At 36.4% G+C, this 26,824-nt stretch overlaps 1 protein-coding gene across 1 annotated transcript in view; it reads right to left on the bottom strand.

Annotated features, from left to right (window-relative positions):
• GluRS-m (putative glutamate--tRNA ligase, mitochondrial) overlaps positions 1–26,824 on the bottom strand; it is a 62,330-nt gene that overhangs the window by 6,570 nt on the left and 28,936 nt on the right. Inside the window, exons 5-8 of the mRNA XM_089091728.1 lie at positions 25,375–25,591; positions 19,843–19,991; positions 10,646–10,830; positions 377–534 (exon numbers count right to left, since the gene is read on the bottom strand). Coding sequence (XP_088947854.1) covers positions 377–534; positions 10,646–10,830; positions 19,843–19,991; positions 25,375–25,591 — 709 coding nt within the window. The remainder of the gene's footprint in view (positions 1–376; positions 535–10,645; positions 10,831–19,842; positions 19,992–25,374; positions 25,592–26,824) is intronic.

Here is a 26,824-nt window from a genome sequence, read left to right as displayed (position 1 = left end):
TATATATGTAAATAGTGATGATCCACTCATGAACTGTCACAGGAATATCAAGTCAACGTTAACTGGCAACATCTACAGGTTCTTCAACCTTAGTCACTTTAACTATTTCAAGCAATTCCACAAACTGATTGCATTCAAAAATTTTTATAGAGATAGGATGAATTTGGCCAAAATGAACCAAATGATTACTTTAAAAAGCACCCTGGGTACAATTGATGACAGCGTGGTTCGTTCATTATACACACACAGGCTTGTACAGCCAGCTCTTCCACTCTTTGGCGACCCTTCGATCAGTCTTAAGAGAAAAATTAGTCCTTTAGGTCAAATTTGATACCCCTGAAAGAAAAATCAAACATAACAGAAATAAAACCAATACCTTAAGATTACTCAATGAACCCCTCAGGAACTTCATAACGACAGGAAACGGGATATTCTCTTTCTTGGCAAAGGCTTTCAACTGCTTCGTTAGTTCTGATCTGTTAAAACCTTCATCGCTAGAACCAATTATACTGATTAAGTCATCAAGACTTCCACCTAAAAACAAAGAGGAGAAAAGGAAACAAAAGGAAATATTGTTATTGTCTCCTGCGCAACACGCAACCACTGCTGTCGTTGCCTCTGGACAGCTACAGAGTTGTTGGCAACTATGTCTACCTTCGAAACAAGGTAATTAAAAATGTGGTACTAGCAGTGGATTCTTCTTTTTTACATGGGGCTTTAGTGCAAGATGGTTCAATACAAAACAAACCTGAGAAAGTATGTGATACTCTTTACCGACATCTTACTACTATTCGTATAAATCTTTCTCCCCGTTTAGTAGTTTCTGTTGATGATACTCCTTTTGAGTCTATGACGTGGAATCAAAATAATAATTCAGTGTATCTGGAACGCGCCACTAATAATGAAGTAATTCAGTCACAATCATGATTGCTTTTCAAGATAAAATGTACGTCAGATTTAAAAGATTAAGTTAATCTTTTAGTGTATAAAACAGCATTTTTGTGTAGGAAACAGCTTTTATCCATCTTCCGCATGTTTTCTTCTCTTATTAATGCTTGCTTCATGCAGGGATAGGATCTTTTAAAAGTTTGCTAGAATAAGTTTATGCATTTATTTCCTTCTTTAAAAATCCGTAATATAAAAACATGAACATGGAAAAATAAGAACAAAAAATACATGAAATGGGCACATCAAAATACGTCACAAATTTAACAGATTACTGTATCAGTACCGATAGCTAAAGAACGTTCAGTTTTCACAATACGTAGAAACTTGCTTTTTCACGGCAATAATGGGGTCAACAATATTAAATTTTCTTACAAGATAAGAATTGCAGGTTCATTTGGGGAAACTTAAAATAGGTTTCATGAAACAAAAGACAACTGAACGAAGATTTGACTTGTCTGAATTTGTAAATAATTCCCAAAAAGGTGTAATGTTCAGATAGTGAGGTAAGGCAACGGAATTTCAAGTTTCGATAGAAGACGACGGTTGAAGCGTATCTTATTCTTGATTAATCAAAAAAAACTTTGTCCACAAAATAAGTTTTTCAAAAAAAAGTAAAGAACTCCATTAAACCAAAAATGAACAAATACAGAATCAAATAATCTACCAAGCACACAACTACCAGAAATCAGTATCAATAAATAAATGAAACCCAAAAAAAACAGAAATTAAAATAAATAACTGAGTCAAACTCAAAAGGAGCAGAAATTAATACGAGTAGGGTTCTAAACCCTATGCTTTTTAAAAGCCAGAATATAATTTGTACTTTACTGAAAAATTCAAATGAATTTACTGAAAAAAATGTGCATTGTCAGCTTAATATGCATTTGCTGATATTTATTTCTTAAAATCATTATTAATTTTTGATTTCTTAAAGTTATAAAAGTGAAAACATTTAAAATAATTTTTTTAGTAAAGTACAAATTATATTCTAGCTTTACTCATATTAATTTCTGGTCGTTTTGAGTTTGACTCTGTTATTTATTTGAATTTCTGTTTGTTTTGGGTTTCATTTATTTATTGATACTGTTTTGTGGTAGTTGTATGCTTGGTAGATTATTTGATTCTATTTTTGTTCATTTTTGGTTTAATGGAGTTCTTTACTTTTTTTTTGAAAAACTTATTTTGTGCAAAAAGTTTTTAATTAATTTCTGTTCGTTTTATATTGACACGGTTTTTTTCAGGGAAAAAGACTGAGCCTCTTCTAAAGTTAAACAACCATCCCTTCCATAAAAACCTTAAACACCCCCTGGACATAACTTACAACCCTTGCCCCTAATCTCTGGTTTTTTTTTTCAACTCCAAAAGCCTTGTTATATGATATTTAGACTATTTTGAATAAGCTATCTCAAAATTTCTATTAGATGCATTTCGGGACAATACGACGTGTTTGGGGGAGGGGGGGTAGCTGCCTTTCGATCATTTTGAATCTTCAAAAGCGCACTAGAGCGTCTAATTACCAATCCAATGAGCCCCCTCCAAAGTTCCTATGACCATACTTTCTATAAAAACCTTACATGTCCCCAGGATTAAACTTACAACCCTGTCCATGAGGGCTGAAGGGACTTGTTATCCTCAAAGACATAACTTCCAGACCTTTCTGATACGCTGAACAAAATGACTATCTCAAAATTTTAATTGGAAGTGTTTGGAGAAATGATGGGCATGGTGGGGGGGTGGTGATTATCCCTCCGATTACTTTCAACTATTAAAAACGGCAATAGCCCTCTCAGTTTCCAATCGAATGAGCCCTTTTTGAAGATTGACGACAGCGCTTTCTATAAAAACGTTACATGCCCCCAGGGCATAACGTACAACCTTAGCCCTGAGTGCTGTGGGGGGGGGGGGTGTCAGACTCAAAAACAGAATTTCCGGACCCTTCAACTACGTTCAACAAAATGGCTATATCAAAATATTGATCGGAATTATTTGGGGAATGATGGGCGTTGGGGGGGCATTCGCCCTCCGATCGCCTTTGACCATTAACAAGGGCACTAACCGTCTCAATTCCCAATTGAATGAGCCCTTTTTGAAGTTTCTAAGATAACGCTTTCCATAACAGAAAGCGAAATCCCTTTGAATTTCCGATCAAACGAGCCCTTTTTGAAGTTTCTACGACAAAAATTTCTATAAAAACCTTGTATGCCACCAGGGCAAAACTTGCAACCGTTACCCTGAGGGCTGTGGGGGATTGTCATCCTCAAAGACTTAATTTCTAGATCTTTCAACTACGTTGAACAAAATGGCTATCTCAAAATTTTGATTGGATGTGTTTGCGGAAATGGTGAGCGTGGAAGGGGTGTTAGTTGCCTTCCATATCACTTTCGACTACTAAAAAGGGCAGTAAAGAGTAAAGAGGGAAAATAATCAAGAGTAAAGAGGGGAAAATGTTTGTTGTTTTAAGAATAAGATGTAAAGGACAGTAATAAGAATGACTTTGTGAATTATCAACCTATTTCGGTTTACTCGTCCATATCACGTATTCTAGAGAAATGGGTAAGACTACGATCATCTTGAACAGCATAAATTATGACATTAAAGTCAATCTGGTCTCAAGGAGGATGAAATAACCAAATTTTATACAGCTTCAATAAAAAAAAGTTGTTGACGAGGTTCTTAGGGTAGTTAGTACATTTTTAGATCTGGTTAAAGCATGTCACACCGTAGAATCTGTAGGTCATAAAACATTGTGAAAAAGCAAATTTTGTGGATTAAACATTCTCTTAGTTCCCATACCCTACGTTTTGTGGAAAACAGCGATTTTTTGGATTGCGCACGATGTTTTGCCAACACTGTTGCAAAAAAGCACAAGCTTGCATGCATTAGAGAATTTCAAGAAAGCATGTTTAGGCTGATGGTCTGCCAACAGCACAAACTTGCATGCTTTGGAGAATTTCAAGAAAGCGTGATAAAGACGATGTTTTGCCAACAGCACAAATTGGCAGAAAAGCACAAACCAGCATCCATTGGAGAATTTCAAGAAAGCGTGTTCAGGACGATGTTTTACCAACAGCAAAAACTGGCAGAAAAGCACAAACTGGCAGAAAAGCACAAACTTACATGCATTGGAGAATTTCAAGAAAGCGTGTTCAGGACCATGTTTTGCCAACAGCACTAATTGGCAAAAAAGCACAAACTTGCATCCATTGGAGAATTTCAAGAAAGTGTGTTCAGGACGACGTTTTGCCAACAGCAGAAATTGGCAGAAAAGCACAAATATGCATGCATTGGGGAATTTCAAGAAAGTGTGTTTAGGAATCAAGCCGTTCAAGTAATCGCTAAAAAATGGATTGCGTTTAGAACCAATCCTGTGATATTTAACCAAGGTTTGCATAACAATAAACAGAATTTACTATAACAAAATTGAGTTAATAAAACTTTAGAAGTGGTATCTATAGAAACTGTATTAACACTGTATTCTTTCTTCTTTCTTTAACAGGTAACGATTTACCGGCTTTTTTTTGGTGCAATTTTCCCGTGTCCATGCCTAAGATTTTTCATTATTTTCTATGCTTGTTTTCTACAAATTAAATACGTCGTTCGACTTACAATTTCTCATCAATCATCGTGCATGGGTATTAAGGGCTACTTTGACTTTCCTTCAGAGTTATCTTCAGATCAGAGGCAGTAAAGACAACTAAACCTATTTTCTTCAAAGAAAACTTTATCAGTTGTTGTGTTCCCCTAATTAACGCAATTTAAACCATTATCCTTGGATTACAGAAATACCAACTGAGAAAGAAATTACTAAATTTCAAGGTCTGTTAAAAACACTGGAATGAAAAGCCTCCATTCAACTGAAGGTCCCAGAGACTTCTTGCTGCCCGGTTCTAAGTCGACTTAAGCGGTTCGTGTAGAATTCAGAAGATTTTTTAGTCCCCAACCTGCAATGTTTCTGGGACCATTGCATTTCCTGAGGCGACATAATTTCAATTATTTAAAGAATTTGAAAATTGCAACTTGGAATGTTACAGCGTTAAAAATAACTATCGTATCGAAATTTTGACTGACAAATTTAAACGGTTCGATTTGGGCTTTCAGAAATTTATATCCCAGGTGTAGGGAATATGGAATTAGGTAACATAGAATTAGTTTATTCAGGCATGAAGGGTGGGATACATAGACAGGGAGTAGAGCTCATGATGAATAGGGAAGCTGCTAAGTCTTGTTTAGGTTGGGAAGGTTGGAGGTTTAGGTTGGAAACATAATACTAGTCGATCATTTTATGAGATGCTAATAGTGTGGTAAACGGGTTTCTTAAATATGGTGGTTATGAGGTTACTGAAGATTACGAATATGATTTTAAAACAAGGTGAGGTACCTAGTGATTTTAGGAAAACTCTAATCAAGCCCCTGTATAAGAAAGGCAATAAGAGTGAGAGCGGTAAATATAGAGGCATTAGCCTGGTGCCTGTAGGTAGCAAACCACTTAGTATGATGATACTTTTTAGACTTAGAGATACTGTAAACAATGTTTTAAGAGAAGAACAATGTGGTTTTATGAAGGGTAGGGGATGTGTTGATCAAATTTTGACTCTTATATTGGTGTCTGAGAAGTACCAGAGTCATCAAACACCTTTAATCTTCAGTTTTCAAGATTAAGAACAAGCGTTTGATTCAGCTGATAGAAGAGCTTTAGCGAAGGTCTTATCGTTGTATGGTACACCATAAAAACACATTAAAGTGATTACTGCTACGTACGAGAAAAACACTGCTGCTGTTAATTTAGGAAATGAGGTTAGTAGCTGGATTCATATTAAATGAGAAGTTAAGCAGGGTGGTGTTTTATCCCCATTTATATGGGTCATTTTGTTGCACTTATTCTTAAGGAGCAGAGCAAAGGCAATGGGAGAACACAGAATCAGATGGGGAAGTAAAACCTTCCACGACTTAGATTCTACTGATGACTTAAGCATCCAAGATGAAAGTGTGAGTAAAATGAATGAACCTTTAGAGGTTTTGCGAGTTCAGGGTGCAAGAATAGGTTTGAAAATTAATGTTGAGAAGACTAAGTCGTAAAAGCTAGGAATAAATGAAGATGAAAAGGTGACGCTGCGTAACGAAAAGACCGATCGAGTGGACAGCTTCACTTACCTACAGAGTATTAATAGTAAAGACGGCTGGTGCAGTGAAGATGTTAAAATTAGAATAGCTTAGACCCGGTTTTTTTTTTAACATTTGAAAAGAGTTTGGACGAATAGTAAGATAAGCCTGCTAGCCAAGATTAGAATATTGAATGCTACAATGATGACAGCGGTTAAGCATGGTTCTGAAGCGTGGGTGCTCCGAAAAAAAAGAGGAAGACTTGCTAGATGTTTTCCAGAGAAATTACCTGCGGATTGTTCTTGGTACCCGGCTGACTTACCGTATTTCAAACAGTATGTTGTACTCTCCAACCTCCCGACCTCCAAGGTGGGAATCAGGGCCTGATAAGAACGAGTGCTCCCAAGCTATGGTTGGGGCCTCGGAGCGAGGATTCACGCCCCCGTCCCTAGCGAGCCGGGAGGAGAGCCCTAAGTTGAACCTCACAGCGGTGGAGTGGTGTAGCATTCGATTAGTAGCATAGCCCGACAAATAGAATGGCTAACGCAACGGGGCGCCAAGGGTCTGGGGAGCCTTTGGTCAAGTCAATTCCCATGAAACACCAATAGATATTGAAGATCAAATGCAGAGAGATACTACTATTACGGCGTTCGCGGTAGCCGACGCGGACCAGGTCAGGGTGGTACCTGGCCCGACAAATGTGCAAGCCGCCCGATCAAGAAAACATCTGAATATTAGCACGTGGAATGTTCCCAGCTTCAAGCTGGAATCCACGCAACTGCTCCTTGCAAGGGAACTGCAGAAGCATAAAATCAACGTTTGTTGTGTGTCAGAAACGAGACTTAATGATGTTCTGTCCTAAAAATTGACTGTTTCCGAATCTGACTCATTCCAGTTCTATAACTCGGGTCCCAATGATGGTTCCGGCCAGCAAGGAGTTGGGTTCCTAATAGACGGTCCTACTGCATAATGCGTCACCTCTTGGGAGTCAGTGTCACCAAGGATGGCCATGATCAGACTGAGAGGCTACATTAGCCACATAACCATAATCGCCGTGTACGCTCCGATAAGGGACAGTAGTGACGCGGTCAAAGATGCCTTTTATTATGACCTACAAAGAATCATCGACAAGACACCAAGGCGTGACATACTCTTTGTAGCTGGAGACTGGAACGTCCGGCTTGGCAGAGTAGACCCCGACACAGCAGCAGTTATTGGCCGCCACACTGTTGGTGACAGATGCATCAATGGAGAAAGGCTCTTACAGCTAGCCAGATACAACAACCTATGCGTCACAAACACTCTCTTTGAGCACAAGAGACTCCACCTCGTTACATGGCGTTCGAACGACGGCGTAACAACAGCCCAGATCGACCACATCTTAGTCAGCAGAAGATGGAGGAGCTCCTGCACAGATGCCCAGGTATACAGAGGAGCAGATACAGGACCTTTAAATGGATCCAATCACTATCTCCTCACTAGCAAAGTCCGTCACTGCCTTAGTAGGCATAAACGATGGAAGGCAGGGAAGTACTTTGATGTTTCAAAACTAAGATGCCCAGAAATCGAAACGGACTTAGAGTTAAAGCTAAGCAACCAGTTCGATGCCTTGAATCGTCTCTCACTCGTCGCTAAAGAATGGGCGCAGATAAAAATTACAACACAGGACGTAGCTGAGGAGGTACTTGGCCGAACAAATCAAAAACCGCAAGTCGGTATATCTGACCATACAATAGAACGAGTTAATAACAAGTAAATCCTTATGAGAGTTGTAAAAGATCCCTGGAAAGTAGACCGCGACGTAGTTAAAAAGTCACTGAAACGGAACAGAGAACAGTACTGGTTAGATCTGGCGAATGAGTTGGAACAAGCGTCCAGGAGTCACAACAGCAGGGAAATGTTCAAACCACTGAAAGAAGCGACTGGAAAAGCTCCTGTAACGGTTGGCACACTGAAAGATAAGTCCAGATAACTCATCTGAACAGAAGGAGGACGCATGGAACGCTGGCAAGAGCATTTTTCTGAGCTACTGAACCCTGTCAAATCCCCGTGCGATCTACCTGCCTTCTCGATTGCTGCTAGAGAGCCCTACGCAGTAAACCTCGATCCGCCAAGTATTGCGGACGTACAAAAAGCGCTGAAGTGCATGAAAAACAATAAAACTCCTGGAGAGGATGGGATCCCTTCTGAAATGTTCAAGTCCTCACCAACTCTACTATGCCGCCTAACTGACCTTTTTGTCAAGGTGTGGACGACGAAGACCTTCCCAAAAGACTGGAAAGTATCAGTCCTCGTTCTGCTACACAAAAAAGATGATAAGTCCATTTATGGAAATTATAGAGGGATCTTCTTGATCAATCAAGCCATAAAGATCTTCTGCGTCATACTTTTGAATCGATTCAAAGGCGCACGAGATAAGTTAACCCATTCTGAACAAGCAGGCTTCAGACCAGGCAGGGGCTGTCCAGAAAAGATATTAACGATTCACCTCATTCTTCAGCAGTAAAGCAGGTTTCATCTACCCCGTCTTATCGCCTTTATTGCCTTTGCAGCTGCCTTCGACTCTCTCATCAGAGAGGAGCTATGGAGAATTATGGCTGAAGACGGTGCGCCACAGGATATCATTGAGATACTCGGAAGTGCGTATAAGGACACTGAGACTTGCGTCCGTGTTTCTGGCAATGACACCCCTAAGTTTCCAGTGGAGTTTGGGGTAAACCAGGGATGCCCCCTTTCGCCTATATTATTCAACTACGCGATAGACTGGATCATGTATAATGCAATGAGAAACCACAGCGGAATAGTCTTCGGACAAATAGCTGGTTTCCTCCAGCCCCTGACAGATCTGGACTTCGCAGACGACGTTGCTGAGCTGGGAACTACCGCCGACAGCTTACAAGGCATGATCGACGATACCTATGAGGTCTCAAAGCGCATCGGACTGGCCATCAGCGGCACAAAGCATAAAGTATTGGCTCTCAACCAACCTGCTCCTTGCCAAGTTATCCTCGACGGTGAGCCAATAGAAAGAGTTGAGGAATTCAAGTATCTTGGCTCTATCATAACACCAGATGGCGGAGCTGAAAGTGATATCTCTGCCCGCATAACAAAAGCCAGGGGAGTCTTTACTAGTCTGAAAAAAGCATTATGGACCAGACGGGAGATCTAAACCAAAACAAAAGTCAGAATCTATGGTGCAACTGTTCGAGCAGTACTACTGTATGCTTGCAAGACATGGCCGATTAAGACTGAAGATGAGAGAACTTTGGACGTGTTCGACCACCGCTGCTTTCGTTACATCCTCCGCATTAAGAGATTGGACAGGATTTCCAATAGTGAAGTAAGGAGTCGCTGTGGACAATCAGAAGAGCTATCACTTATCATTAAAAGACGTCACCTGAAGCTCCTCGGCCACACATTGCGCCGTCCCGAAGGCACGATATGTCGAGACGGCCTTGTGTGCGAACCAGCCCCCTCCTGGAAACGTAAACCAGGAGGACAAAAGAAGAACCTGTGGCAAAAATTCAAGTAGGACCTGGAACCGTGGGGAGGATTCAGGAGACACAGTCGGAGATGGGACAAAGACTGGCTGAAGATCGCCGGAGAAGCTGCAGCCGACAGGTCCAAGTGGTCGTCGGAAGTCATCCCAAGATCCTTTGGTGCCGGGCAGGACAGTTCATCGTCTGGTTCCCGCCGAAAGTAAAAGTAAAGTAAGTAAGTATGTTGTACGAAAAGTGCGGTTCAATCCCGCTTTCTACGGCTATAATGAGAAAATGGTTGAGATGACTAAGGCATGCTCTCTGGATGATAGAGGACAGATTGCCAAAGAATATCCTTTTCAGCCAACCGTTTAGCGTCTAGTAAAAAACAAAAAGCAGGTAATCCTCGGATTGGGTGAGAGGATCTCGTAAGGAAATATTTATGGGAAAATGGAAACTTCCTGGGATGGTGTGAAGAAGGGGGCACTGAATAGATTGGGATATATATCTATACTAATATTATATAAACATATTGAAATTATACATTTTTATGGAATAGGGAACAAGGAGTCTATAAGATCAGTATAGAAGTGTCAGCTTTCCTTTCCAGTTCGCTTTAAGCCTTATGAGAGGAATAACGTTCATCATCACGATTCTCGAACAGAAAATGGCATCGAGGATCCTCACATGTGGGATTTACTTTCTGAACTGTATACAGAGTGTCTTAGCTTTCAAACAAGTTTAGTCCAAGCAAAAGTAATTCTAGATTAAAATCTGAGTTGTTTATAAAGCAGGTTGAATAAGTATACATTTGAAATAGATTGAATGAGACTTGTGTAACATAACTGAATTTTCTATTCCTATTTGCTTCTTTAGCATTATTTTCCTAACTTTCTAAGACAGTTTGCCCCGACAGGGGGTCAAGGCCATCCCACCAAAAAAAGGCAACAGGTCCACCTCTAATATTGAAAACTTCGTATAATGTGTCAAAATGTGGGGATATTTTCCATTCGAATGGGGTAATAAGAGTCATTTTCTGCAACCTTCTCATTTTTTTCTAACTAAAAACATAAGCAACATCTCTAGCTGAAATAGAAAAAATAAAAAATAAATTATACCTTTTATGTTGAATCCATGAAGACTGTTGAAACTTGTTTCAGTTGGTGGTTCCCATAAATAGCTAAAATCACTGCAAGCCAAGTCTTTCAACGTAACAATTCGGGATTCGGAGCTAGCCCAGTGAAGGACCCGTCGAACATATTCGTCTGATAGTACTCTTTTATCTATCTTGTCATCAAGTAGCCTAAAAAAACATACTTATAGTACCATGTACATACATAACATATAACATATAACACATACATAATATACCTTAACCCAGACCTATAGTAACAATATTATAACCAATATTAAATCCCCATATGATCTAATATAGCCTCAGTCTAAGCTTCAATATACAGGTTGAAAATACCGCGAACCAAAGCTTATGAGGTATTAACGTACCTACTTGTGGCTCTGTGTTTAGTGGCTTCTGCTTGCGACATTACCCCCCCCCCCTCCCACTCCCCGTCTTTCCAAAAAAAAAGTTTAATTAGTGCTAAACTGAAAATAATTTTAGACTGAGAAAACATGGCCGGATTGCACTTACCAAATGCCTTATCAGATATTATAAACGAGAATTGTAGTGTAAATACATTGAAATAAAACCTTGATAAGTGAAGGTTACTTTTAACAGTTAAAATCCCCACGAGTCAATTTCCCCACAAACACATATGACTAAGTACACTGACTTGGTGCTAAGTACCAAAGACCCCTGCAAAGGCCTGAAGTGTTTGGTTTGACAACGACCCCCAAGTTTAATTTACACGTTCCTAAAATGCTTAAATCTGCTAGTTTCTAACTAAAATCCTTCTCAAACTTAAAAGATTTGGTATTCTAGTGACTAGTTTAAGTACAATTTGTTGTTATTATTTTTACCTTCACTTGCATATGCTAGTTAGTAATTTTTGATAAGACATTCAAAATTTAAAATATTTAAAAAATACTCCAAAAATTATTTATGTTTTTCCTTTACGACCTATGAAGACAGTCTAAATCCATCTTTTGAAATAAGACGACGTAGATTAATCAAGGACCTTCTACAGTTCAACTTTCAACATCAAATTCTTCCTCCCTATAAAGTCAACTAAGAAACTGTATAAAACTATCGAGACGGAGTACCAGCAACTATCTAATACAAGAGAATTTCAAATCGGCAACAGAACGATATTACTATTACTTTATTACATAGTTGATTTACTTTGTTATTTGATTTGTTACTTTGTTACTATTACTTTTAAAGAAAGAAAGAAAGATTTATTAAAAAAAAAAATGTATCAACAAAAAATTATTACTTCCTCCCCTAAAAGGCAAAGCTTGTCTGTGGGGGAGGTAGAGAAAACAAGATCCTTAAAACAAAGAACACTTGGCCACCAATACCACTAATACCATCACACTAAACAATAAATACAAAATAATATCATATATTATACTTCCTCTGGGAACATCATATCAACAAAACCCCCACAAACAATAAATCAATCAAAACTCGTATTCAGCAGAAAGCAGTTCCTTAATGATTTTTCTAAAAATATCGGGGTCACCAATAGTCTTAATATCACTATTCAAACTATTCCATTTCCGCGTACCTCTATAAAAAACAGAAAAACATGAACGGGAAGATATACCTCTAGGTACACAGAAGTCCGCGCTACCCCGTGTATTATGAGAATGAACAGTAGACCTAATGGACCATAAATCACCAAAACAACGAGGCTGAACATCCTGCTGCAGTCCAAAAATAAACCACAATACATAGAACTCACTAAGGCCTGCAGCCGGCAAAATTTTTAAAGTTGGGTAAATTTCTCGAACAGACATACGTGGAGATATACCGGCTAAAATTCTTACAGCATGATTTTGTAGAACTCTTATTGGTTTTAGGATAGAAGAAAAAGTAGAGAGCCAAATATTCCAACAATAAGGTATATACAGGTGTATTCAAGAAAAATAAAGGTGGCGAAGGACAGATTAGGAAAAACATTGATGGAGTTTCTTCATTATAATTAGATTTGATGCCAAAACTGTGCTAGTTAAAGTTACATGTTGCATAAAAGATAGAGTTTCATCTATTACCATCCCAAGGTTTTTAAAAGACACAGTCTGTTTTATAACGCTATTGGACATATCTAATTTCTTGATCCATGGGTAGAAGTTTGGTGATCGCGAGAAAATAATAAAGTTAGACTTAGCCATTTTGATCCTTAGTTTATTTACCCTCAGCCATGCTATAATTCTATTAACTGATTCCTTCATGGAAACCTGCAGCAGCTCCGCTGTCTTAGCTGTGCTAATGGCTGTTGTGTCATCAACAAAAAGTGAAACTGTTCATTAGTCGGGTTTACCGTTCATTTATTCTATAGCAAAAATTATTCAGACAATTTGGTAAATCATTAATAAATATCAAGAATAATATAGGACCGAGAACTGATCCTTGCGGAACACCTACTTCAATACGCTTTTTTTCGGAAGAAGAATCATTTAGTTGGACATACTGATAACGATTACTTAAAAAACTTCTTAAAAAATTTAATGATTTACCCCTCAAACCATACATCTCACACTTCTTAAGTAGAAGTTCATGATCCACAGTGTCGAAAGCTTTCATCAGATCTAAAAATATAGCACCTATTTTAAAACCTTTTTCTAATACCTCATAAATAATAGTTGTCAAATAAATCATCGCCTGTTCCGTTGTCCTTTTTCTACGGAAACTGTGTCTCTACCAGTAACTTATGATCCTCCAAAAAACTCATCATTCTAATACTAAAACATTTCTCTAAAACATGGGAAATGATGGGTAAAACAGATATCGGTCTATAGTTTCCTGGGTCGTTTTGAATACCACCCTTATGAAATGGGGTTATACGGGCATCTTTAAAACAGTCTGGGAATTTTCCTTGACGAAAACACTCATTAATTAACCCACATAAAACTTCAGCTATAACAGGAAAAATACATTTAATTGTTTTTAGAGTAATATGATCGCTACCAGATGAATTACTACGCAACCCATAAATAATTTTTTTAATTTCATCAACTGTTAGAAGTCTAAGGGGATGAGATACATCAATCGGGTCCCTCAGTAAGGACTCGAACTTTGGATGACCACTATCGGGTACAACTGACATAGCTAAATTCAGACCAATATTCGAGAAATAACTCTGAAATTCATTGAATATGTCCTTTTCAGAATTCAAAGTCTTTCCCATTACACTAACTAATTCATCAGGTACACTATTTATTTTTAATCCAATCACTTCTTTTATTAGTCCCCAGGTTTTCTTAGGGCATCCTTCGACCTTTTTAAACTTTTTCTCAAAATATTTCTTTTTTTCATTTCTTAAAATTGTATTCAACCTATTTCGATAAATTTTATATAATTGCTTATTTTCTTGTGTCGGGTTAATTATTTGAGCTCTAAACATTTTATCTCTTACATTTATTTGCTTCAAAATTTACTTTATTACTTTGTTACTTAGTTGAGTTACTTTGTTGCTTTATTTACTTTTGTTACTTAGTTGAGTTACTTTGCTATTTTATTTTGCTACTTTTGTTACTATTACTTTATTACTTTGTTACTATATTGAGTTACTTGTTATTATATTTCTTACTTGAAGCGTTGATTTTGTCGCTTAATCTTTTCATTATATCTTATCGCGTTGGTTTTGAAAAAGTACTAGCTACTTTGCATTAATGTTGTTGAAGTTTTTGTGGCTCCTTACATTACTTAATTTTTTACAATATTGTTATACTCATGGGCGCCCATAAGCTGAATTCCAGGGGGGGGGGGCAAACTTCGTCTAATTGCTACTTTTAATGCTATATAATAGAAATCTCAGAACAAAAATATAAAAATAAGGCAGCATCATTCAGCCAGAGGGGCAAGAGCCCCCCCCTGCCCCCCCATATGGGCGCCCATGGTTATACTCATATTAGCTTAAAGCCATATAGTGAATAAACACATTCTATTTGGAATGCAGATAAATAAGCCGTTGCATTCTCGAGGAAAGCGAATAAGATATTGACTAATTATCACATTTTTGCGTTATAGCACTATTCTTTGGAATACTAGGGAATAAAAGTCAAATTTCAGTGTAAAGAATTGTGGGGTCTAGGGGTAAGGCATTCTCTTTCACATGCAGGGTAATTTCCGTATCTTTTAATTTGGTTACCTCCCGTCACCTCCAACGCATAAAACAAAGCTCAAGAAATTGAGATTTTCTTTTGAACGAGCTCTTTTCCAGTGTTATACTGTCTATTTCCGAGCCACTCTTGATCGTATATTTTTTTCTTTGGGGGACAGGGAGAGGTCGGGGGGGGGGGGTGAATGGATTAGGAGAGCGTAAAGTCTTTCAGTCATGCACGTCATAATATCTGCTTTCAATTTTTAAATCAAGGTATTACCATGTGCCCACCTTTCTCCTAAATTTTATCAATTAACCCTTGGGCCTATAGCATTTGCATAACTTATTCATTCGCATAAAATAGAGAAGGTCCTTGGAGCTAAATTGATTGAGATACAATTTTTATATGATGAAAATTCAACAAGGTATAATATCCTCACCTTTCAATGCAATTCACTGATAAACTTCATGATTCATTTGAAATTAGTCATTTGACAAAACTAGGGTCGTTTCCCATAAAACATTTTGAGGAACCTAAAATTCTTGACCAAAATATCAGAAAGATCTAGAGTTCAACAATACAAAGAGAGGTTACCCTTTTTTTTGAATTGCTTTTTACTCCTCCTATATGTAAAATCAGCGATTTTTCATAACTTTAGGCCCTTGCCCCGAGGTTGCAATAATTAAGTTCGCTTTTAAGATGCATCTTTTTAACATTTCAACCTTTCTAAGAATAGCTACTTTGGTATTTTAATACGACGCAAAGTTTGGTCACGATGGCCCATCAAACGAAAAATGTGGCGGTAGGAGGCCTAGTAGCCCTACAATCACTTTTGGCTCTTAAAAAGAGTTCATGAGTTTTCCATTCCTGTTCAAATAATACCTCTACCAAAACTGTGAGAAAAACAAGGTTAATAAAGTTTCAATTACTATTGCCGGGCCGCTCTTTAGTTACAGTTCGTCACCACGAGCTGTTTGAAGAATACAGAACTTCCTGTCTTCGTAATTAATAGCTTGAGACCTCCACTCCAGGGAACTAAGATGATAAATTCATAGTGTAATTTTTGTCAATATAGCACCTTTTTTTCATACAAAAACTCTTCCTACGAAAAGAGGCGAGCTAACCGTAGCATTAAATTTAAACTTTTAGCCCCAACTATATACTTCCACTTAAAGCGATATGAGGATAAAGCCCCTCTCCCTATTAATATGAAGAATCTTTCACGAAACACTGGGGTATATAGCCCCGAAAAATGAGCTTTTCAGGCCACGGGCATTCCCTCCCCCAATAAAAAGATCCGCTACCACCCCCTTCTCCAATCGTTGATGTGCAACTATCACCGTTAGTAACACTGCATATATGTTTTAATTGGTAACAGCTCATTTTGGGTGGACTGTATACATATTTGGAAACGAATTTGTCAATAAGTGGGAGAATAACCTCAGAAACTAAATTGCTCTATGTGGAGCTTTTCAGTGGTTCCAAACCGATTAGATAACTCAGAAAAATTTGCAATATGATTTGGGTACTGTTGAGGCCACAAATTTTGTTTTGCGACACGAAATGAAAGAAATTAGCGCTTCCCTGAGCAACAATTATGTATATAGCCTTTTGTTAATTCTTAACATACATGCTATCTCAGATTTTTGTTCGTTATTATTTGGCCCACGTTGAAAAACATCGCTAGATCTTTGAACTTCTGTTCATATGAGCCCTATCTTAGTATTCTTCGATCACTGATTGGACAAAACCCCCCCCGGGGAAGAGAGGAAATAAACAAAAAAACACCCATCCATGAACAATTATTACTCGGAAATGTAATGATTTCCTATCTTCTGTGCTTGAAACCTCCGGTTTAGAATTTCATGGAAGATATTGAATTTAATGGCATAATTTTCATCGAGGCCCCTCCCCTATTCCGGAGCGTTTTCATTCTTTTCTGAATCTATTCATATTTTCTTTTGCAGGAGGGTTTTAAACTTACTTCGCTGTTTACATTTGAATTCTCCAAAATAATCAAACTATCACATCTACATATTGTCATAAATATTATGTTTAGTTTCAGAGTTTTGGTACTTGCAGTTTGTTACAACATCTTGATTGATTGAGATTTTCATTAATACTTTAAATTTAACAGACCAAATACTGAAACTTAACGGTCCAAATTCTTTGGACCAATTCCAAAGAATTCCTCATTTTTACCAGTGATGGTACAAGATTAAATCTTTGAGAAGCTTCATATAAAAAAAGGGGAAAGTAAAAAGGAGGACGGCACCTCAGCTTTCCAAAAAATTTTAGATTTCACCACTGATCGTAGAAGATTCATCGTTAAGAACCTTAAGACAAAAAAAAAAAAAAAAAAAAAAAAAAAAAAAAAAAAAAAAAAAAAAACGCTCTATAAGATTAATCATTTTTACGTTCCAGACAAAACAAAAGCTGGCTCCTTCGCTTTCCAAAAGATTCGTGATTTCACCAGTGACCGTGTAAGATTCATACTAAAGATGCAACAAAAGGCTGGTTCCTTAGATTTTCCAAGAATTCCACATTGCACCAGCAGTCGCTCAATTTTTATCGTCCAGTGATCGTTCAGGAGCTTGAGACAAAAAAAATTGCTCCCTCGTTTTGCAAAGAATTTCAGACTTTACCTGTGACCATATAAGATTCGTCACTCAGAATCTTGAGATAAAAAAAGAGTGGTAATCATATAAGTGGTGTCATATAAGATTCGTCGCTCAGAATCTTGAGATGAAAAAAAGAGTGGCTCCCCAGCTTCCCAAAGGATTTGAAATTTCACCAGCGACCGTTCAACATTCACCTGTCAATGACAATTCAGATGCTTGAGCAAAAAGTTGGCTCCTCAGCTTTCCAAAGTATTGGACATTTCACCAGCGATCATTCAATATTCATCCTTCAGAGATCGTTCACAAGCTTGAGCCGAAAAAAGCTGGCTCTTCAGCTTTCTGTAGAATTCTACACTCCACCAGCAATTGCCAATATTGATCGTTCAGCAATAGTTCAGAAGCTGAAGGCAAAAAAATGGCTCCCCAGCTTTTCAACGAATTCCATATTTCACCGGCGATCGATTAATATTCATCGTTCAGTGACCGTTCTGAAGCTTGAGACAAAAACATCTGGCTCCTCAGCTTTCCAAAGAATTTTACACTTCACCATCAATCATCAATAGTGACTGTTCAGCAATTGTTCAAAAGCTTGAGACAAAAAAAAAGCTCCTGAGCTTTCCAACGAATTCCACATTTCATCAGTGATCACTCAATATTCATCATTCAGCAATCTTTCAGAAGGTTGAGGCAAAAAAATATGGCTCCCCAGCTTTCCAACGAATTCCACATTTCATCAGTGATTGCTCAATATTCGTCATTCAGCGATCCTTCAGAAGCTTGAGGCAAAAAAAAAGATGGCTCCCCAGCTTTCCAACGAATTTTAAACTTCACCATCAATCATCAATAGTGATTGTTCAACAATCGGTCAAAAGGCTTGATGCAAAAAAAAAGATGGCTCCCCAGCTTTCCAACAAAATCTACATTTCACCAGTGATCGTTCAATATTTATTGGTTACCGATCAATATTCATTGGTCAACAATCGTTCAGAGGATCAAGACAAACAAAACGCCTCCTCAGCTTTCAAAAGAATTTATCATTTCACCAGTGATCACTCAACATTCAGATGTTTGAAAAAAAAAAAAAAAAAGAAAGCTGGCTCCTCAAGTTTCCAAACATTTCTACATTTCACCAGTGATAATCCAATATCCACCGTTCAACAGTCGTTCAGAAGCTTGAGACAAAAAAAGGTTTAGAGAGACATATACGACGTAGGAAAGCGAATTAAAGCAAAAGATTGAGCGTATTTTGTTATAAGTGGTGGGATATAAATGCTGCTTTAACAAAACTGTTATTTAACGCCTTTGAATTACTCAGTCTAGTGAAGTGGATGATAGTGAAGGCTTCATTTTGCCTGGTTATTAAGCCGTGTCAAATGCTGGTGCTTGACAAAGTTATTAAGACAATTAAGTCGATATCTTCCAGGATGGATGGCTTCAATCTTACAGCTTTCAAAACTGTAGCATGCTATTTACAACCGTGCATTTTATTTTTTATGAAGCTTTCAATAGAGAAAGGCCAATTTCCAGATATTCTAAAGCAGGCAAGAGTTATATCACTACATAAGGCGGGAATACAAAAGAAATGACTAGTCTCTCTAAGTTAAGTAGGTCTCTAAGTAGGTCTCTGTTAAGTTAAAAACTATAAAAGTTAAAAACTGGCTTCCCAAACCTTTCCTATATGCCTATTCTCAGCTTTCACAAGAGTAACCCTTCTAACTTTCCAAAATTAATTGAATCATTAGAATTGGTTTTAACTGATATACAGTACAATTTATATATAATCCAATTAGGTATTTATTTAGCCTTGTGTCATCTCATAAGGAGATATGTCAAGACAACAATTCCTGCTTTAAAATATGTATAATGATCTTAGTTCTTATATTATCTAACGGAAGAACCTTTATCATCAAGTCTTTCCTCTGAAAATCCTCAAAAGAGAGAATGTTTCCAAATATCACCTCGTTGAAAATTCAATGCTTAAGTCTTTTTAAATTGCCGCTTTAAATTTCCACCTTATAAGTTGTTTTATAGAAAGCATTCATGCCGGTCTTAAGCGTTAAAATTTTGATTTTGGCCCATCGCCACTGCTCTTTAAAAAAAAAGTTTTAAAAAGACCAACATGAGCGCTCCCTATAAAACAACTTATTAGGTGGCAATTTATAGGGGCAATTTAAAAAGACTTAAGCAACGTGGTACTTTTAGTGTGATTTTAGGAAACTTTTCTCTTAAGCTGGAAAAAGAAGGATTTTTAGAGGAAAAACTTGATGATAAAGGTTCTCTCATTGGATAATATAAGAACTAGGATCATTATACATATTTTAAAGTAAGAATTGTTTTCTTAACATGTCTCCTTATGAGATGGCACAAGGCTAAATAAATACCTCCAATTATTTATACATTGCCAAATAGATTTGTTTATATTATTTCTAAAAAGAGTTTGCTTATAGGTTAGTACTTAGAAACTCTACCTTTTTGATACTATGTCCTTTAATTCATCAAGAAGCATTTTCTCCTCCAGAGGATTTTTTGCTCGTCGTTTGATTTCCAACTGGTTGATCAAATCAAGTCTATTCATGTCCAAGCGACATGAGCTTGAATTCAATGACGTCAAATTAAACTGGAAAAAACAAATAGCTAAATACATCAGTTTAAATACGATATTCACCTTTAGACCCGTAGCCCCACTCCTCTTCCCCCAAAGAGAACATAAGGAATATAAAGTTGCATTTTCAAATACTTGCGATATATTTTAACAGTTTTACTTTGTATTCGTGGACTCCATGCCCTAGCTCCTTCAAAACGTCTCACTCCTAGAAATAGATGTATCAAACACAAGTTATATGCTGACTTTTAATATCCAGTCACCTACCTGGAAGTTTAATTGTACTAAAGTCATCTTGCGATGTTGTGGTTGTACTAGGATCTGTTCATCCCTGTATAACTTGTTCTGTTAAATCTTTGAATAAAAGAAGTCTGAAAGTCAAGAACAAATGAAAATGAAGTATTTTAGGCCGGAAATTTTGAAAAGATTGCACAAGGCTTCATTAGTTGTTATTACAAGATGAACTTTTAGAAGAAAAGGAAAGAGTCACTTTTTTCACTTTTTTGTCACTTTTTTGAGTTCACTCAGAGAGCTTTGGTCACTTTTGACAAATTTGAAATAGTTTTTCACCAGTTTCAGACTCTTATTGCCCAATAAAAATTGCGAAGAAAAAGAAAAAGGGGCCTAGAAAACCATGGGTTAATACGGCAATAACAGAAAGTACTGAAGAAAAAAACAAGCTTTATCGTTTGCATTTAGAATCTAAAACGCAAGAAAGCCTGGAAAAGTTCAAGCGAGCGAGGAATACGGTGAATTCTCTTCGTAGATCCTCTGCCCGAAATTATTATTCTGAAAAGTTTAATGAAAACCCTGGTGATATGATTGGTAATCTGGTAATATGGTAAAATGATATGGTAACATCTTGTCAGAAAAATTATTAACGACATATTGAAGGGTGAACACAAAAATTGTAAATGTGATAAAATTTTCACTGATGGGAGGCGAGTGGCTGAACCTAATCACATTGCTGATGAGTTAAGTAAATATTTTTCAAATATTGGGACTGTTATTAAAAATGATATTGCTCTAGTCTAGTGATGTGGATGATAGTGAAGGCTTCATTGATGAATGAGGGCCTGGTTATTAAGCCATGCAAAATGCTGGTGCTTTGACAAAGTTATTAAGTCGATCTCTTCCAGGATGAATGGCTTCAATCTTACAGCTTTCAAAGCTGTAGCATACTATTTATAAACGTGCATTATATTTTTTATTAAGCTTTCAATCGAGAAAGACCAATTTCCAGATATTCTAAAGCAGGCAAGAGTTATATTACTGCATAAGGGCGGGAATGCAAAAGAAATGACTAGTTACAGACCAACATCAATCCTGCTGTTATTTTCAAAAATCTTCAAGAGAGTTGTACATGAGCGACTTGATAATAATACGTTAAGCCCCAGGCCCTATGGATACGTTAGCCCATTAAGCAATGCATCATTTGGTTGAAAATATCAATAATGCATTTTAAAGTGGATAGGTTTCGTTAACAATTTTTATCAATTTTAGAAATACCTTCAACATGGTTGATTTTGAAATACTGCTGCGTAGGATTATTGATTGGGATATCAGGGATAGATGATTAGATCGCACGAAAGATCAATAAAAATCACAATTAATGACACTACAAGTGCTGTATTCCAAGTAAACAGTGGAAACACCCAAGGACCTTCCTGATAAAATCTTAAAGTCTTGTCTATGGCAGGGGCTGTCCTTTATATCCAAACCCCGCTCTTTGCCCTAGATTTATTAGTGCTTTACTGAAATCATTTTTGAATACAACAAACACAGCTAGAGGGTAGTTGCAAGTGTTTCATTCACTCATTGCCTTTCAAAAGCTTGTCCTTTTCAGGCTTATTAACATTGCTAGTAGAGAGTGGAGCATATTGCCTCAAAGAATTTTCCCCAGGGCACAGGGGTGTGACAAAAATGTGCATTTTTAGGCAATAGTATTCTTAGAGGGAAATTCTTAGAACAAATCTTGTGGGGGGTTATATTAATTAGGCAGGTATAAAGACCGTGATAATTACAACAGGTTTAAGCAACTACGAAAGTTCTCCACTTTGTTATGTAGCTTTACCGCTCGTAGGGATAAATTGAAATACACTGGAATTTACAGTGGAATTTCGGAAATACGCAGGAATTTACCATTCAATGAGCCCAAATTTTAGCTGGAATAAAAGGGAAGATCAGCAGAACAACGGATCAAAGTGAGATAGAACATACATCGCCCTACTGCCCCCCTGTGAGAACAACTAAGCAAACGGTTTTTTGGCAATTATCTTAAAAGTTTTAAAATGTCAGATATGACCTTCACCCGGGATAGCGACAAAATCCCAATTTCGTCGCAAAGGTGTACTTCTAATTCTTTTTTCTTAAAGTAATTTAAAAATTCATTCGTTTATATTTAATTCTATTTATTATTATGTTTCTAATTCTATTTTCTTTGTTATTGCCCTTGCAAACTGAGCTTCGGTATTCTGCCAATTATTATTATTTTTTTTTTTTGCTTGTAAAAGATTATTGTATCCTGTTACAATAAAATATTAACTGGTTTGTTTTACTGTATTTTTCCACCGAAGTTGGACGCGCAAGTGTGAGTTTTCATTTTTGCAATTTGACATATCGCGGTTATACATACTACACCATCGCTATTTATTCGTTATTCGCTGGTAAAAGAGTCATGTTACTTTTATATTTCACTTTAGCTTTCACATCTTTTCTCTTATGTGAATAAGGTTATAGGAGAAATACATTTCGTTTCTTGCAGCAATATTTCGTTATTGCTCTCACTTTGATCCGTCATTTTGTTTCTTGCAGCAATATTTCCTGTTTTTTTTTTTTTTTTTTTTTTTTTTTTTTTAAATTGGAATAGCCAACATGATTATTTATAAAAATTTCTCTTTTTTCTTTTCATATTAATTTTGTTTTTTTTTACATTTTTTATACTAGGTGAACCTAGTAAACCTGTAATACCCATTTTTTCGTCTCTCTTGAGAGATTATCAACGTTTTGAGTCCTTGGATCCAAGGTATTGGGCCCTTTTAGGATCACTTTGAGCTCTCACTTTCATGAAGAGGATGCAGGTTTCAGTCCTGTACTCAGTATTTCCACTCTTGACTGTTAAATTTTGGTTGAAAATTCAAAAAAAATGTTGGAAGACATGACGGAATTTCAGTGAGAAAATCCGGGATGAATTATAAAACTAACCCACAAACAGCCTTCAAATATTTAAAATTGTAGCTTCAATTTTACAATGCAGCTTCAATCTTACTATGGCCAAATTTTCAACACTTGAACAGCCTCAGGTGGAATTGCTTCGGGTCATATTTTTCCGTTTTTACTGATAAAAATTTGTTTTCTGGTGAATTTGGCTAGTATCTGAAGAAGAATTAAGGCTAAATACGAAAAGTAAATTCGTTTGACTCAAAGTTCTAAAAATCATCGAAGCCTTAAAAATTTCGACGATTAAAAATTCAATTGTGAAAAAATTAATTTCAATTTCAGATTGAATGTCAAGATGATAATATTTTAGTTCAAGCATTCAACCAGAAGTTCTGATAAACTGTAATCAGTATATGAAAATATATGGAGCAATAACAAATAAATAAATTTGTTTTTACACAAGATCACATATTACCCACGAACCTCCCCACGACAGATTTTCTTTTCAAACTTACTCATGCTTGTAACTAGAAAATAAAAAAAAATTTGACTACCCAACTTCAATAGAAATTAACCAGTATTCATGAAATACATCCTCATTATGTTTTGATTTTGTAAGAAATGATACTTACTATCGATCTCTGAACATTTATTATCTACTAACTAAATACTTCATTGATAATTTTGATTTACACTAAGTTGGTATATTGTTTAGCAGGCAGAGAGCAACAAAACTCTACACTAACAATAACAAAAAAAAAGATAAATGTTGTAGAAGAGAGAATATAGAGGAATTTGTAAGCTCAATTACACCACTGAAGGAGAGAAAAAAATGGGTATTACAGATTTGGTAGGTCAACCCGGCACAAAAAAGTACGAGAGAACACTCAAATGAACAGAAAAAGAAAACGATCATTTTTTTATATAGAAACATAGACATGTTGGCTATTTCTTTTTCAAAGACCAGGAAGCATCATTGCAGGAAACAAAATATGATCCTCCCAACCCTGATCTACAGAAGAAAAAATTTATTTGTGGAATTTATTTAAGAATGTGTCTGTTAACTTTTATTTTGATTTAATCAATAAAATATAATCACTTTGTGAGTAAAAAAAAAAAAAAACTTTCCTTACATACGTTTATTTCTCCATATTAAATTCCTTTTCTTATTTCCTTGCTAAACACTTTATAGACAATCTTTAATTATCCAAGTTACAATAACATTTAGCAAGCAGACCAACAAAACTGTACACAATGGCTTTTTTGCAAGATTTAAGAAAAAAATAAAAACATGAATTATACAGTGGAATCACTGAAAGTTTGAGGGAGTGAAATTTTATTTTTGGGGAGAAACAATGTACTAAGAAAATTGCGGGACTATTTTTAGAAAAAAGTAAATAAGGGTTTTATTTGGAAAAAAAAGCAATATCAACCCCATAAGCGAACTTGTTTAGGCTACACATTCTAAAAAAAAAAAAAAAAAAAAAAAAAAAAAAAAAAAAAACTAGTAATTAAACTGCAATAAACCAATAAATGAAAGAATAAGAAAAATGCAAAATAAGAATCTCGCGTGATACATACCCGCATCTTGAATTTTTTAACTTAGACAATACTGTGTCCTTTGTGATTATGTCACGATTAACAAAACCTTTTCCAAAGATGAATTTTCGTCCACACCCGAATCAAATTCCCGACAACGACCCCGCGAGAAAGTCCCCTTGCAATTACCTGCAGAGTCAAGGTCGTCATGGGGCGCAAATTGGAAAATCCTAACTTAGAAAATATACATATCTTAATCTTTCTTCATAAATAACTACAGAAACTAAAATTCAAATAGCGAAATAGGATAAAAACAGGGAAAAAATACCCTTTGTGTTGCATTTTCCGTTTTTGTTGATACATTCAGCTCTTGCAAACATTGATAAGTTTAAAATCACAATCACTTTCGACTATTATAAAAAATAAATAATACATTGTGCCAACATCGTTTTTTACTTAGGCTGCCTATGATTGTTTGTTTACTTTACTGCCTATGATTGATAAGTTTAAAATCTAGATATTAAGAAAAACGGCGCCCTTCCTTTTTCTAAGATAGAATATAAAGAAAAGTAATAACGTAATCTAAGGTTTGAGAGAGCATGTGTCTTCCAGTTCATAGACTTTGGTTTGCTACATTTATTCTTAACAATAAAACAGGCTTTTACGTTTAAAAATACTAATCAACTTCTGAAAAACTAACCTTGTCAACAAGTTCATCTAAGCTGACTAGATCATCAAGCTTTTCGTCAAAACCTCCACCAATTTTTGTAACAAAATTCAAAATTGTTAGCGGATAAAATCCCTTACTAAGAAGCGATTCGACACGTAAATCATCTTGTCGTTTTGATAATTTGCTGCCATCTTTATTGAGAATCAATGGTAAGTGGGCATATCGAGGGGGTGTCCAACCAAAGGCCCTGAAACAAAATTTATACATATACATATATGTATATACATATAGTTAACGTCAAATCTGGCAAAAAAAAACTTCTTTTTCCGTAAGTAGACGATACCAGTCTAATTTATGCGATTCCTGGCTCCCCCTGGTTACCACAAACAAATGGAAAGGAGCATATTCTCTGGTCACACCTTTCAACTAAGAGGGGTTCTATTCTAGCTTTCTTAGTTACAATCCATTATAAGAATTGCGAAGAGCTTACCCCCCTCTATATCTTATTCTCTCCCTGACATTACTGATCAGGTTCACATTGAAAAAAAAAGAAAAGTAACAGATTGAACGTAACCGCAACTAAAATTGCTCATTGATTGAATTGACAAATACTGCCCAGTGTAGCAACTTTTTTCTGTGTCAGCCTAGGAAGAAATTGTTATAGTCTTCCATTTAAAAAATTGTTCACTGGATTAATGGCAATGCTCTTTTATACAGTAAATAAAATACTCTTAATATTGAACGTTTTAATTTAAAGCTTATGTTTTCCCCCAATTCACTAAATTCATGGCTTCGGAAAACACGACATAAATGCCTAATGACTGATGATTTGGAAATTTTATGTAGCTATCGTAGCCCGCATAACGGACGGAGGCACGGAGGAAAAGGCCCGGAGTAGCCCTTTCGTGAAAACTTGAAAAAATGTCCCGTCGTCTGGAGGAAAACCTGGCAGTCCACCCCTACTCCAGCCATCTAAGATTTAAACTAAAGAGGATTGGAAAGTGATAAGAGAAAAAACTCATTTTGTTTCTAAACAATGTGGCCGACGTCATCTACCGTTATTCATCGAAATCACAGGGAGATTTGTAAAACCCTAAACTTAATAATTAGCTGCGTTTATTATTATTTTTTTATTTTTACTTTTGCATTAGAGTATCCCAAAGATAAAAGAAGTTATTTAGCCAAAGAGGTAGAACTGGCACATTAGCGTTAATATTTTCGGCTAGTCTAAGCTCTGCATAGTAACCTAACCCTACGACATAATTAACAAAACAGTTCCAAAATAAAAGAGCGAGTCAACTTTCAGAATATACAAGGTTGAACCCACTTCACCCTTAAACTCAAGTCCAGCTTTCTATGAATTAAAATTAAGGTAGCCTTGGGATGTTTCTTGTTCACCTGGGTAGTGCTCCACTGTCAGTGGTGGTAGCAGCCTTTAATTCAAATAATCCATGCCAAACCACCAATGCTTTCCTTTTTT

This window comes from Artemia sp. Qi Xiang Cuo, chromosome 7, assembly GCF_049724085.1.
Source record: "Artemia sp. Qi Xiang Cuo chromosome 7, ASM4972408v1, whole genome shotgun sequence".
Taxonomy (NCBI): Eukaryota; Metazoa; Arthropoda; class Branchiopoda; order Anostraca; family Artemiidae; genus Artemia; species Artemia sp. Qi Xiang Cuo.
The sequence above is the reverse complement of the archived record's forward strand: the minus strand, read 5'-3'. Positions and strand labels throughout refer to the sequence as shown.